The sequence below is a fragment of the Lactuca serriola genome, chromosome 8, assembly GCF_051521515.1.
Source record: "Lactuca serriola cultivar US96UC23 chromosome 8, Lser_US96UC23_V15, whole genome shotgun sequence".
Lineage (NCBI taxonomy): Eukaryota > Viridiplantae > Streptophyta > Magnoliopsida > Asterales > Asteraceae > Lactuca > Lactuca serriola.
This window is the reverse complement of record NC_136415.1, coordinates 290,989,063-291,001,948: the sequence shown is the minus strand read 5'-3', so window position 1 is coordinate 291,001,948 and position 12,886 is coordinate 290,989,063. Positions and strand designations below refer to the sequence as shown.

General features: G+C 35.4%; 1 protein-coding gene and 1 non-coding gene across 2 annotated transcripts; one reads left to right on the top strand and one right to left on the bottom strand.

Annotated features, from left to right (window-relative positions):
• Nucleotides 1–293: 293 nt before the first annotated feature.
• On the top strand, nucleotides 294–4,554 carry LOC145066220 (polygalacturonase At1g48100-like). The gene is made up of 7 exons (XM_079013431.1): nucleotides 294–662; nucleotides 1,914–2,045; nucleotides 2,267–2,491; nucleotides 2,569–2,613; nucleotides 2,708–2,915; nucleotides 3,539–3,729; nucleotides 3,986–4,554. Exons 1-7 carry the CDS (start codon nucleotides 357–359, stop codon nucleotides 4,379–4,381), a joined length of 1,503 nt encoding a protein of 500 aa, XP_078869557.1. The 5' UTR covers nucleotides 294–356; the 3' UTR covers nucleotides 4,382–4,554.
• Nucleotides 4,555–5,048: 494 nt separating this feature from the next.
• Nucleotides 5,049–5,131, bottom strand: TRNAL-UAA (transfer RNA leucine (anticodon UAA)). Its single transcript has one exon. It is a non-coding gene; the product is annotated as a tRNA-Leu (tRNA).
• Nucleotides 5,132–12,886: the final 7,755 nt, after the last annotated feature.

The following is a 12,886-nucleotide window of genomic DNA, read 5'->3' as shown; positions in this document are numbered from 1 at the left end:
ATTAACCCTTTACAATATTGGCGGCCTTGAAGGATGATTAAAAAAGAAGGGATGGGATCACCTTAATGATTGCTAAAATAATGTAATCACAAGGCAAAATTTTGCTTCACCAATTGGCCAACTAACCTACAATGACATTAACATATTGCCATTTGGACAACACGGGGACCAATTTGTGGGACCATGCCCAACTACATTTCACAGAAAAAGATGAAAAGTTGAGAATAGAAAATGGAATGTACGCTATCAAAGAATCTCTTACAAAATGCTGTGCCTATATAAACACCAAACAAACTCCTTATTCTTTGGCTATCTAAAACACACACAAAAACACACACTCACACGTGTCAGTCGACATGGGTGGCTTTAGTTTCAGAAACTTGATATTTTCACTTGTTATTGCAATTTTAGTGTGGGGTTCAAGCATAGAAACTTGCAATGCTAGGAGGGGCAAGCATTGGAGGAATAGAAGTGGCACTTTTAGTTCTTTGTACAAAAAGAAAGGAAAGAATCATGGCCACGTTGAAAAGTCGAAGCCAAAACCAAAACCAAATAATCCACTTCCTATTCCTGAAGAACCGATAGCACCCGTACAAAAAGGCTTGAAATTTAATGTTCTTGACTATGGAGCTAAAGGAGATGGGAATTCGGATGATACAAAGGTGAGTTATTTGTAATGTGTTTCTTTTAATAATGTTCTTTGAAAGTTATGTGTTCATGTTTAGAGAAGATAATAACATGCATTTTGAAAGTTTGGGGTTCATTTGTTCAATATGTGATTATGTGGGTCCCATTTGCATGACACAGAGGATACAAATGAAAATGAGAAGTGAAGAAGAATTGCAAAACAAATGGTGTTAAAGTGTCCATGCATTATTTGTGTCCTAGCTAGTTTCTTTTCGTACGTTTTATAAACTCTTATGATGTGTTTAATGCATGGCTGAATTGGAATCCGATATTCCATTATGTCGTGCATTCAATTCCATCATATTTCGTTTTACTTCATTTTTGGTGAATTTCTTACCGTATGGATGGAATAAATTCAATTACTTTCTATCATTTTTTATTAAAAATAGACAAGATACACTCATTATATATATACTCAAATAAATAAAAATAATTTTTTAGTAAGAAAGTGAAAATAAAAAATTTATTCAACTTTATCATTGAATTTCATTTCATGCATGACTAGCTTTTACCATCCGCCACCTACTAACCATTTCTACTTCATTTTCATCATAGTAAAGCAATCATAAAAGAGTTCCAAAAAGCAACCTATCATTCTTCATAAAGTTTCAACCACATAATCCTCCCCCTCCCCCATTCCATAATAAATACAAAATATTCTTCTGGAAAAGATTCAATCAAAATTTATATATTCACTAGCAATCATTAAAAAATGTTGGTATCCGGATTTTTATATAACGTATTTCTTTATTTCATAGCTTTAAAAAAGAGCAAATAAATAATTCTACAAAATCATCATTATATGTTTATATTTATATCACATAAGGACATCCTTTGTCACATGAACTAAATTTGGTTGAATTGTTTACTCTATATGTTGTTGCAACTGTGTCGTTTATAGAATAAGACGTGTGGTTGTCGTATGTTCTCTTTATTACAAGGGCATAACATCACAGAATAACTAAATAAATAAAAAGGAAGAAATTAGATCGTAGGATGAAGATAACAGCAACCGGGTAACAAAAGAGGACAAAATTATGTGGGACCACTCCTAATACTCTCATACGGCAGTTTGTATGGTTCAGATTCCCAACAATAATTGTATACTGTTAAAAGCAAACGACCAACTGTAAGACAAAAAAGTGTGCAAAAAAGGAAAAAAAGATTACAAATTTTTTTAATATTAAATTAGGAAAATAATTATAATTATGTGTCTCATAATGCAGGCATTTCAAGGTGCATGGGCAGATGCTTGTAAGGTGGAAGCATCATCGTTGATCGTGCCATCGGGATATGAGTTCCTTGTGGGACCCATTTCGTTTTCCGGTCCTTATTGTCAGAGAAACATTCTTTTTCAGGTATATGATACAACACAAGAGACATTGTACTTTGAAAAATCTACCATTTTTTTCTTATTATACAACAAGATACGTAACAAAATCTACCCTTCTCTACGTTCAAAAGTACTTTGTATTTTCATGATATTGTAATCAGAAGAAATAGAAGTTGGATGCTAGAATAAACAAATCGATGAAAATAGGTTACTTTTTCTTGCAACTAACCCTAAACTACATTATAGCTTGATGGCACAATCATAGCTCCAACAAACTCAAAAGCATGGGGTAAAGGTCTCCTACAATGGCTAGAATTCACAAAACTTGTAGGACTCACAATCAAGGGAAAAGGCACCATTGATGGAAGAGGCTCAGTTTGGTGGACAAATTCCATATTCGATGATCCTATCGACAATGAACAACTACTACTTGTTCCATTACAAAATATCACAATGACAAAAAATCCACAAGTAATTTCTCTTTCCACCACTTTTATATTTTTATTTATTTCATTTTTAGTAAACTTTCTTATTATTTCTCGTGACAGATAAGCAACTCATTAGATGGGAAAATGCCTAGTGTAAAGCCAACTGTAAGAATCCCAACGAAAAACCGAATTAGTGAATTTATATTAATTTGCTTATGATTCTTGACTATAATATGACATTTACTTTTTTTTTATATAGGCTGTCAGGTTTTATGGGAGTTTTAATGTGACAGTCACAGGCATAACAATTCAAAATAGTCCACAGTGTCACCTCAAATTTGACAACTGTGATGGAGTTTTAGTGTACAGTCTTAGTGTATCGTCTCCTGGTAACAGCCCAAATACTGATGGAATTCACTTGCAGAACTCCAGGAATGTGTTAATCCATACCGCAGATCTTGCTTGTGGTAAATAATTTTTTTTACAAGTTTGATTATTAAATAATTCATATTTCCTTAAATGGCCTTGAAACATTTTAAAGATTAAAAAGAGTTACTAGTCTTTGTTATAAAAGTCGAAATTGTCGTTTTCACTAAATTACACTCATTAAGGACCTTTACTGTGTTTGGTATGTATTTGACTAATATCAACGGGACAAAAATTACAAATTTTTGTTCCACTCTAAAAGGTGGCTCACACTATACTAGGTTCTTCGTCAGCCACTTAGTGGGTCACTGTGTATCTGATTTACATCTCATATAATGTTTTTGGGATATTCTAAATAGGACAAAAAGTTAACAAACACTGCAACTTTTTGTCCCATTCAAAAAGTGGCTCATAGTGTACTGCCCTAGGAACATCATGTGATAGTAAATCAGATACACAGTGGTCTAGTGGCTGACACAACATGTGACATGTAAATCAGAATTGAAATTCTTGACACTGACACAGGAGCCCAATTCAAATTAGAATTGAAATTCTTAGGCTGCGACCGCTGAGACCGGAACCCCTTGACCAAAAACAATTTTTTAGGTCTTTTGGTAAAAACTAGACTTTATGTGTTCCAAATTTTAATAAATACTATTTGCAGGTGATGACTGTATATCTATACAAACGGGATGTACGAATGTATTTGTACATGATGTGAATTGTGGGCCCGGGCATGGAATAAGTATTGGGAGCCTAGGGAAAGATGGGACAACAGCATGTGTTTCCAACATCACGGTTCGCAATGTTAATATGCACAACACAATGACTGGTGTTAGGATCAAGACTTGGCAGGTATAAATAAAAAGTACCAATTATTTTTCCAATAAATATTACGATTAAATTAATCAACATCAAATAAAAATACCTTTCACAAAGTTAATACCTATTTAAAACCAATAAAAGGTATTTGTTTTCCCTAAGAGAAGACTAATTACCGATGTTATTACTTAAACGTTAATGTTTTGTATTTAAATGGTTTATAGTGGTCTAAAATCAATGATAACATTTTTTTTCATTTCATTAAAAAATGTTTTTTTTATTTATATAGGGAGGATCAGGGTCAGTGCAAGGAGTATTATTCTCAAACATTCAAGTGTCGGAAGTTCAATTCCCAATCATGATTGACCAATATTACTGTGACCATAGCAAATGCAACAACCACACATCCGCTGTAGCTGTCTCAAACATTGCATACGAAAACATAAAAGGAACCTACACAGTAAAACCAGTGCACATATCATGTAGTGACAACATGCCATGTATGGATGTAAAGTTAACTGATATTGAACTCAACCCGATTCCTAAAGGATACCATATGTATGACCCGTATTGTTGGCAAGCTTTTGGGGAACTTTATGCTCCAACTGTTCCAGAAATTGATTGTTTACAAGAGGGAAAACCATCAAGCAGTTGGGATCCTCTTGAGAGTGGGTGTGCATTGTAGGGTATGTGTATGAATTGATGGATTGATTAATGATTAGTGAGGTTGGTGTAATTGCTGACCCCTTTTATATCATATACTATACGATTGCTTGTGTTATATAGGGATTATTGATTATTGTCTTGTTACTGTGTTAGTTTATACTTTATATAAAAAAAAGTTGTGTTTTGGTTTTTTGTTTGATATGTGTTTTAATTTAGTTACTTGTTTGAAATACAAAGTAAAGGACATTTATTGTGGACGACATATTGGAATATTAATGAGATTTGAGCAACAGCCACCAAGGCAATGTACAAAAACCAAAAAAAAAAAAGACCTGGGGCATACTGGATGAATTTGGAAAGTGTTAGGGGCATAAACGTCCAAACTCAAAAATCATTAACTTTAGAACAACACACCACCTCGAGTAGATAAGCATTGAAAACTGAAAACGCACGCGAAGAGAAAGAGCCAAAACATTTAGATGGATGATGAGAGTAGCCCAAAAGTTGAGAAATCGAAGAAATGATAACAAAAGGTAACTAAATTGATGTTAATTCATAAAACTTGTTGTAATATTGTAGGAATTAGAGCATACGAGCATCACATATATGATTAGATTGAAAATACCGGAAATTGGAAAATTACCGATATGGACCATACCTGTAGGATAATAATGACTGGCAAAAAATGCTGGCTATGGGGTTCGAACCCATGCGCACTTATGTGCAGAAGATCTTAAGTCTTCCCCCTTAACCTCTCGGGCAAACCAGCTATTTTTGACTTTATTCTATACAGATGATACTTAAATCCACTAATTAGTTGGGGCTTAGAGGACCAAACGTTGACAACGTGGAAACCGCGTTATCTTACGTGGCAGATGCCGGTAATGGCGTCATAACAGGGAACACCGTCCCAGCCCCACGTTATTATGCATTACGCCATCAGGCATTACCATGGTAACGAGTCTTAACGCCACAATTTTGACCGTTGTTTGCCTTTTTCCGGTTGAAAAACGGTAATATTACCGTTTTTTTAATAGAAAAAAAAAATCACTTCTTATATATATATATATATATATATATATATATATATATATATATATATATATACACACTAGTGGGGTACCCGTACGATGTAGCGACCCGTGAATACGTTAATAGTTTCGTTTGGTTAATTAATTTTTTTCGGCAAGTTGAAAAGTTTTTTCGATGAGTAGTCTCATTGACCATTGCATCGATTAGTTTTACTCTGAAAACATATTATTTTATAAAAGAATCACGTAATACATTGGTCACATTGGTTAGGTATAAGCATTAGTGGTATTTTATTATTTGTAATTTGGATACCTTTAAAGAGAAAAAAAAATGGCCGTCTTCCAGTCTTCATATGTAAAATTAGATTGAAATTATATTGGGAGTTTAATGTCTTTGGGTTAATGTAAAGCCCCAAATTTCAAATACCAAAATAATTTAACATGTCCCAAAACTTTCAAAATTCAAGATTCAAATACTAACGTAATTATTAATAATAATAATAGCGGAAGCAAATAGAAATTTAATTAAACACTTGGTGCGCTACGTCTTCCTGAAAACTTGTCGCCTTCTTCAAGTCTGAACTTTATCCTTTCCATTCCCACTGCCGCTTGCAACGTTATTTCCCGGGTTGCGTGCATTTAAAGATTCTAATGGGTAAGCCTAGGGCCTAGTGAGTTCGTGGTTTTCATGCATATTGACGTCAATAAAATAAAAATAATGCAACAATTTATCAATATAAATCTTTTCATTTATTTCCACCCTTGATGACACATTAGGGAACTACTGTCAATTCCAGGGAACGAGTCCCTCCGCCGGGCACAACAAATATGCTTACGGCTAGATAAACAGAGCGTAAGCTCTCCGCCGCGTACTAACACCATGTACGACGACTAATAATAAGACCGTGTAAATACACCTGTTCCCTATATGTCACCCACCATTTTCACCCTTTTATATGAAATAATTCACAAAATTTCACACAAATATTCATAGCAATAACAACAGTAACATATAATTGCAAATAATTTAGAATCAACTTTTCATGCAAGCAACCACAAAATTCACACGAAACTCACCTTGTTGGCGTTAGGTCTTAACCAAAGTTTGTCACGCTACACGCTCCCTACATTCCACCAACAAATATTTTCTAAGACTATAATCCTATCAAACATCTCATGCTTCCATTTTGGTTCAACCATCAACATCATTCGACCATCGTTAATTATGACACGCGTAATAACTCTTTTAGAATATTATAATACTTCCCGTTAAAAATGCTCGAGAATAATAAATAATCAATAATTAAATAAGTGAGTGACGTTAAAATATTCGAAGGGATTATTTGTAATATCCGAAATTATTTTGAACTATATTATACCAAAGTGTAGGGCTAAAACCGAACTATGTTAAATCCTACAACTTCAAAAGAATTGGCAAGTTTATAAAACTCAGGGGTTCTATCTGAAAATTTCAGCTTCCTATATGATAGTGTAAAATAAATAGCTTTAAAAGTTGAGGGGCTAATATTGTATTTTCATATTTGAAAAGAAAATGGCATATACATCGATTTGCAAATAGGTAAATAAAAAGAAATGTACAGTTTGTTTGGCTGTAATCACCACTTTTTTTCTAACCACATGCAAAAAAAAAAAGTAAACAAATTATCAATAATACTAAACTCTTTTTTATTTCTAAAAGGTACGGCACACGTTGACTCTCCATACCCGAACTAGCTTTCTTCCTCACCCGACATTTTTTTTTTTTCTTCCTTTTCTGCCATTTTTATTAAACTGGAAAGCTTTGAAAAATCTTGTAAAATTTAATTGTAAAATCACCATTAAGCATCTCCACTTCTTGTTATCAATAAAATTTAACAAATAAACTCACAATCATACAAATTTCAGGGTTCATTATACCAAAAGTTTCATTCCCAAGATTTTTTATCAAATTGCTATTGGTTTGATCGAATTGAGACTGTAGGTTGAACCAAAATACGTTTACCATGCATATACATCAATCTAAGCTATTATATTAAGCTTAATTCGAATAATCATACCTTAATTTCTAAGAAAACTCTGAAATCCTTCACAACCTTCTACCTCCGATTTCTTCCTCGATTCTTCACCCTTTTTCGAAATTCCAGTGGGGTTTCCACTTGATTTTTCATGCTATATATAATGCCTAAGTCTATAACCGGCGAAACCCTTTCATTTGCTCGTATTTAACTAGCCTAATCAAGGTGACGGTTTTAATCATTAAGCCTCATAATTTGTATATAATTAACCTATTAATTGTGAACTAATCCTCTTTCTTTTAGATTGATATAATCAGATTATATATATTACATATATTTTTTTTTACACAAGTTATTACAAACTTCCCCCCTTAGAAAAATTCCGTCCTTGGAATTTTGAACTAATCAAATAAATGAGGGTATTTAGTCATCATATCTCGCTCGGTCTCCCATGTTGCATCTGAACCTTTATGATACTTCCACTGAACTTTCACTAGAGGTATCTCCACGTTCCTTAACTTTCTAACCTTTCGATCTATAATCGCAACGGGTTCTTCTGTATATCGTAGCTTCTCATCAACCTTAATTTCTTGAAGTGGCACTTCCATGGCGGCATCCGCTAGACACTTCTTTAGATTAGAGACATGGAACATGCTATGAATGCCCTGCATTTCCCTTGGTAGCTCCAATCGATAGGCTACCTCTCCAACTCGTTCCTTAATTATAAAGGGTCCAACGTAGCGAGGACTTAACTTCCCCCGCTTACCAAAACGAACAACGCCTTTCCATGGGGACACCTTTAACATAACTTTATCACCGACCTGAAACATTATTGGCTTTCTCCGCTTATCTGCATAACTTTTCTGCCGATCCTGAGCAACCTTAATGTTATCCCTAATCACCTGGATTTTGTTGGTAGTTTGCTGAACACGTTCAGGTCCAGCCAACTGTTTCTCCCCCACCTCATTCCAACATAATGGAGTTCTACATTTCCTTCCATATAGAGCCTCATATGGTGCGACTTTTATACTTGCATGATAGCTATTGTTGTAGGAAAACTCTATTAACGGCAAATGAGTTTCCCACGACCCTCCAAAATCAATAACACAAGACCTTAACATGTCTTCCAAGGTCTGTATTGTCCGTTCACTTTGCCCATCTGTTTGCGGGTGGTATGCCATGCTCAATTTTACTCGAGTACCCATTTCTCGTTGGAAGCTACCCCAAAATGTCGACGTAAAACGACTATCCCGATCCGAAATAATAGATAATGGAACTCCATGCAGTTTCACTATCTCGTCAACGCATAATTTAGCTAGCCTTTCTAACGGGTACGTCTCCTTAATCGGAAGGAAGTGCGCTGTCACACCCCAAAATCGGAACGGCGGAAACGTTCTGGGGTGGATGACGTCATGTCAAGTATCACAACACATGCATATAGTAATCAAAGTACAACAAAACATTGCATTAATAGAATAATTTTACATGGTTATATTACATAGTATCAAAGTAATACAAACATAATATATAAAGTGCTGCAAGGTACTTAAGCTATCTTCTTCAGCAGTTCCAGGGGATGTACCTGTCTAATTGCTGACCTGAGATTACAAGTTATTTGAAAAGCGAGTATCAGCATTTTTACAAATGCTGGTGAGTTCATAAGCATTTAGTGACATTTCATTCAAATAACTTAATAAAGAAATAGTTTTAAGAGGTTTCAGTGTATTAGAGTCTTTTCCCAGAAAATCCCATATTTTCTCTAAATAAAGCAGCCTTCTACTAGGACTGGTCAGTGTGTTGAGGTAAGAGGTAGTTTTCCCTTATTTGCTATTATTATCAAAATACTGAATTTGATTATTAAAGAAAGCAAGTGACATCAGGGAATAACATAAGCCTCAGCAGTGAGGACTGCTGACTAAGGCAAGGAATCATAGACTCCGGGAGGGTATCGAATTAACGACACGCCTGGTTCAGTCTAACAAAGTGGAGACACAGACCCCAGAAGGTACTTGGTGAAAGGTATAGCTAGTAAGGTCTAAAACAGTGAATATAGACCGCAGGCGATACCAAAAGAAAAGTACATCTCACAAGGTCAAAACAAGGACTACAGACCTCAGGCAGTATCGATTGAAAGATACAGCTAGCAAGGTCAAAACAGAGACTATAGACCCCAGACAGTATCAAATGAAAGATACAGCTAGCAAGGTCAGAACAGAGACTATAGACCCCAGACAGTATCAAATGAAAGATACAGCTAGCAAGGTCAAAACAGAGACAATAGACCCCAGACAGTATCAAATGAAAGATACAGCTAGCAAGGTCAGAACAGAGACTATAGACCCCAGACAGTATCAAATGAAGGATACAGCTAGCAAGGTCAGAACAGAGACTATAGACCCCAGACAGTATCAAATGAAAGATACAGCTAGCAAGGTCAAAACAGAGACAATAGACCCCAGACAGTATCAAATGAAAGATACAGCTAGCAAGGTCAGAACAAAGACTATAGACCCCAGACAGTATCAAATGAAAGATACAGCTAGCAAGGTCAAAACAGTGTGAATCTGAAAAGTGACATCAGCATACAGTGTAAATTGCTGACGAAATATCGTTACCTTAAAGCCATGAATTATAAGGCAACCCAGGATACTCGTAACCATACTGACTAGAGTTCCAGACGCCCTACAAGCATCTATATAATATGACATTTGTCACCCCTTGGCTTGGTGGGCCGTGGACTGTAGCTAGCAGTCAGGGTGCGGGGTTGTCAATCCCGTATAGGCCTATACACACAATGTCCGCTCTCCCTACAGGAGACTCTGGTTACCAACTAGACGACGGAGAAGGCCGCGTCCCGAAGATGCATCCCAAATAGAGAATAGTGTGTTTCTTGAGGGGAGTGGGTTTCTAATACAAGTGATATACTAGAGGTAGATGTAACGCCCGGGTTTCAGGGCTAAACATTTTTGTCAATGTAATAGTCTAGGTCAACTCTTGTAACTCTTTTTGAAGTAATAAAGATGAAATATTTGAATATTATGTGAATTATATGTGTTTATTATTTAATTATAAATGTATAATTAATAAAGAATAAAAATGAGCGTCAAAATTAAAGTGTGAGATAATCCCGATATCTCTACATAAAGTTGTAGAATATGTCTCAAGGTTTCCGTGCATATAAGGAACGCCGAAATCCGAGTTATAACGAAGAAGTTATGACCCGTCGAAGTTTCACGACAGAACCGGCACGATACCGGGAAGCGTGAATAGTGAATTTACGATAGAGCGAGATTTAGCCTTAGTGATCTAAACGAAAGTCGTAGAATATGTTAAACTAAGAACATCGATAAAAAGAACACCCAAATCTGACTTCGTATGAAGAAGTTATGAGATTTTAAATAGACCAATTCTGTCCCGGCTTGTTAAAAATATAACTTTAAAAATAAAGTCAAAATTAGCCGACGGAGTCTAAACGAAAGTTGTAGAGTACGTCTTCACCTACGCGTGGATATAAAGAACGTAAAAAACGGAGTTCGTATGAACGAGTTACAAATTATAATAGCATATTTACGTATTAAAATAAAGTATAAATCATGTATACGTACACATATATATATACATATGTATATATCATTAGAAAGGTATCGACGATGCGGTCATTATAAGACTAATGCTGAGTTCTTTCGACATTAGCTTAGTACAAATATCATTAAATCCATTTATAATAGTATTATAGAGGGGTGTTTAGTTGTTTATATAACTAAAAGGTCATTAAGTAATTATGGAGGGTAGTTTTTGAAAATTCAATTAGTATAAATAAGAGCCTTGGGCTCTCATATTTCTTGCACCATTCTCTTGATTCAAGAGTCTTTCTCTCCTTATCCCCCGAGCATTTCGGTCCCTCGTGATTCGACTTCTCTTTCTGTAGCTTAGTATAGTAAGGTGAGCGCTGAAGCGCTGCACGAATCTTTCTTAGAAAGATTCAGCGACGAAGTTCTGCCCCTACAGAGCCCGACTCCTAGCTAAAACCCCCTTGTAAGTAAGTTATGCTTACCTTATTTTAATATAGCTTATATTTAAAATTAGTATTGTTATTATGAACTTATAATAAATATTTGAGCTATTATTATAACTTATATAAGTGTCGTTATAATATTTTTTTTAACTACTCGCGGTACGGGGAATCTGGTTTAAAGGGCCGCATAGGGTTGTTGGATTTCAGAAGTGCTATATGCCAAAATGGTCCTGCCCTCCGGTGTTTTATGTCTGGCCCCTGTCTGTACATAGTGGTTGGAAAATATTGTTTAACGCTTATATAATAATAATAATACTAAGACTAATAGTTGGTCACGGTAAATATTAGACTAAAATTTAGCGATAATAATGCTAGGTTTCGTCGAAGGAAAATAGAATCGTTAGAAGCAAGCGCTGCCCGATTTTGGAATCATCACCTTAACAAGTGAGTGCATAGTTACTTTCAACTTACACATAGATATGAAGTATTTTATATAAATTACGTGCTATGTGTGCATTTTATCTGAATACTTGCTATCTATGCTAGATGAACGTTGTTATACATGTTTTCAATGATTTAAACTGTATATGTATTTTATATCTACGAAAATGTTGGGGTAAAACATGGGTAGATGTAATAGGTGATGTGTGATAAAATGATGAGAGGCCTCGATGTTGATGTTGTTGTTTCTGTCATCTAGCGGAGTATGGATGACGACCACGGACTCTTCTAGACAGTCCAGTGGAACACTAGCAGGCTCGCAACCTGTAGATGTTTGTGAACGATGTGTTCACCGGTGTACTCCATCCCCCACATGGTTGCCTTTAGGACATTCATTGCTGAGGAATCCCCTTAGCAGTAGTGTCCGTCCCGATGATGATCCTTAGGCTAGGTCCCTTATGATAGGTGTTTAGGGACGTAAAGTGAGGATAACGGGAACGGGTAATCGGGTTATTGTTGATTGATGAAATTAATAAACTTATTTATTGTGGATTGAAAACCCTATGTGCTCACCAGGCTCCCAAGCCTGACCCACTCAGTTTTATGTATTACAGGTAGTGGCGCATGAGCATAGATGTGATGTTTTGGACGAGGGATTACGGATATAGGCCTGTAGATATGAAATAATGTAGTAAGGCTTATATTGTACTGTTTATGCTTTTGATCTGTACGAACATGACATCCCAAGTCTTTTAATGAAATACATTTCTATGGAAATGCTTTTGATAAATCTTTATCACATTTTGTTTTGGGACAAATTCCGCAACACTTTTCATTTAAAATGTAACTCTGATTTTTAAACAAAGCATAAACAAACCGGTCTTTTCTGGCCGTGATTTTGGGGATGTCACAGTAGAGACTTCCAAACAGTGGGTAGTGTGTTTCTAAAGTAAGTGTAGAATAGATGAAGAGACTCTTAATTGACTTGACTAGAGAATTCCCTATATGTCCATACCCATATA

What these genes read in the sequence shown, in the direction of transcription:
- LOC145066220 (XM_079013431.1), top strand. Translation starts at nt 357, where the DNA reads ATGGGTGGCTTTAGTTTCAGAAACTTGATATTTTCACTTGTTATTGCA. An exon ending in AGAGAAACATTCTTTTTCAG is followed by an intron (nt 2,046 to 2,266) that starts GTATATGATACA and finishes ACTACATTATAG; the next exon opens with CTTGATGGCACAATCATAGC. An exon ending in TACCGCAGATCTTGCTTGTG is followed by an intron (nt 2,916 to 3,538) that starts GTAAATAATTTT and finishes TACTATTTGCAG; the next exon opens with GTGATGACTGTATATCTATA.